At 40.6% G+C, this 2173-nt stretch overlaps 1 protein-coding gene across 1 annotated transcript; it reads right to left on the bottom strand.

Moving 5' to 3' along the window:
* Positions 1-309: 309 nt before the first annotated feature.
* tnfa (tumor necrosis factor a (TNF superfamily, member 2)) lies at positions 310-1910 on the bottom strand. Its single transcript, XM_060864854.1, has 4 exons — positions 1592-1910; positions 1453-1480; positions 1280-1339; positions 310-988 (listed from the first exon to the last, which is right to left on the bottom strand). Exons 1-4 carry the CDS (start codon positions 1745-1747, stop codon positions 549-551), a joined length of 684 nt encoding a protein of 227 aa, XP_060720837.1. The 5' UTR covers positions 1748-1910; the 3' UTR covers positions 310-548.
* Positions 1911-2173: the final 263 nt, after the last annotated feature.

The raw sequence follows: 2173 nt of genomic DNA, 5'->3' as shown, positions 1-2173 counted from the left end.
ATAGACCAGGTAAAAAGTGTGGACGCTTACTTTAAAATGATTTCACTCTTTTTTACTAATTTTGTAGCATAACATTTAAAGCATGAAATGTCCCAATTCTTATGCGAAGAAAAATCCCTGTCATTTAAACCCCAATAGGTCAGTAACAAGGCAGGAAAGAACGAAAGAATGTTTCTTTTTTTTTTTTTTTCTTAATTTATTATTTATTTGGTCATAAAACATGCAGCAAAATGATTTCAATACATTTAAATAAATACTTCCCAACATAATAAATAAATAATTTATATAAATTGAAATAAATAAATAAATAAATATATCCATACATAAATCATTTAAAAAAATTGGCAGAGCGTTCATCTTCATCTTTAGATCGTGTCGTCAGTGACACCATTTTGTTCATCTCAGTCTGTTTCAGTAGTCTAAGGTTCCGTTCAACATGACATTACATACAGTACGTTTGTTTTGATGCAAAACAATGAATACTAGTCACTCTAGGTTCCGTGTCTAGGAACCATTACAAAGCTTTAACATGACTACATTTTAGATCTTTATAAGGAGAAAGCTCCGAAAAACGTTTTCCCGTGTGCGGTCTCCACTCTGGACAGCAGTTTCTTGTCCATGTTGGTGCGCAGCTGGTCTCCAGCATGCAGCTCGAACACGGCTCCTAGGTAGATAGCGCCGAACCAGTTCGACTGGTAGCCTTTGTGTGTTTGCCTGCAGGCTGATCTGGTGGCGCTCAGCAGTGGCTTCCATGTGCTGTAGGAGTCGGACCAGCGAGAGACGGTGTGGCTCATGTGAACCACATGGCCTTCGTTGTCCTCGTTATCGGCCAGGCAGTTCAGGTGGTACGAGGCCTGGCTGTAAACGAAGTAGAGGCCGTTACGGAGAATCTTGATCTTGTTGTCCTCCAGTTTTAAGCCTGACATGAAAGACTGGTCTGCGTTGTTGGACCATGCCACAGAATCCTCAACGCTTAAGTTGTATTGACCTTCAGGATAAGAAAAATTCAAATTAAACATGTTTTCTTGTTGCTCTAATATTTATTTCTCTTGATCTAATGGTTAATGCAGCTGAGATTTCTGTAAAATCTTTCCACAGCTTAGAATAACAAGCATTTCAAATTGTAGCTGGTGTTTAATAGATTTCAGTTTTGTATCGATTTTCTTTGTCTATAGCTCAAAATTAAAATTCCTAATAACGTTCCTAACTCATGTTTCCTCGGAGCTCGGCTGAGCTCTGTAGCTAATGTTTCTGTTCTGGCTCCTGGATCTATTCTTACCTGAGAGATGAATCGCAGCCTTCGCTGACTCGGAAATCTGCCTCAGGGAGTGCTTGATTTCTGGAGCGAGAAAAGCAACAATGCTATTAGCATCCTGAGTATCAGAATAGGTTTCTGAGTGAAAAGTGACTAATGATGACAACAAATTTGAGCAGGACTTGAAGTGAACTCACCTTGTGCTTCATCTGGTTTATTTTGTGTCTGTTAAATGAAGAAGGGAGAAAGAGGATGTGAGTTATACAGTAGCAGAGACAAAAAAAAATAACACTCTATAGAGTATAACAGAGTCATGTCTGTAGTCACGCATCTCACCTTTAGTAGAGTAAAGCAGACTGCAGCAGCTGCGCAGAGAGCCACGGCAAGAAGAACTCCACACGTTCTCCACATTCCTGAGTCTGATCTGACCTTCTCACGTACGAGCATCACCTGCGGCACGTCCACATCCAACAAAACCTGATCGCTGGCCATCGCTGAGTTGTTTTAGTAGTTCAGTAGTTAGTGTACGTCTAGTGTCGTTAATTTAGTCTTCTAATTTCAGATGCGGCTGAATCAATTCAGTTCAGATCTGACTGGAGCTGGAGCTGGATCTGATCTTCGTGTCCGTCTCTCGTGATTGATTGTTGAGGTCCTGTGTGCTGAGCTGCTTTTAAAGCTTAGATCTGTAGGTGGAACAGAGGAAACTCCACTGATGTCAACAGTTAAAGGAGACCGGAGGGGGAAGAAACCACACACACACACACACACACACACACACACACACACACACACACACACACACACAAACACACACACACAGAGTTGCTACTGCAAACAAAAGTCCAAACACACATTAAGATTCCACGCTTGACTTGGATAGTTTGTGTTTTTAACTTTAAAGACAAAATCTACAAGTTT

The sequence above is a fragment of the Tachysurus vachellii genome, chromosome 3 (assembly GCF_030014155.1).
Source record: "Tachysurus vachellii isolate PV-2020 chromosome 3, HZAU_Pvac_v1, whole genome shotgun sequence".
Taxonomy (NCBI): domain Eukaryota; kingdom Metazoa; phylum Chordata; class Actinopteri; order Siluriformes; family Bagridae; genus Tachysurus; species Tachysurus vachellii.
This window is presented reverse-complemented; position numbering and strand designations above follow the sequence as displayed.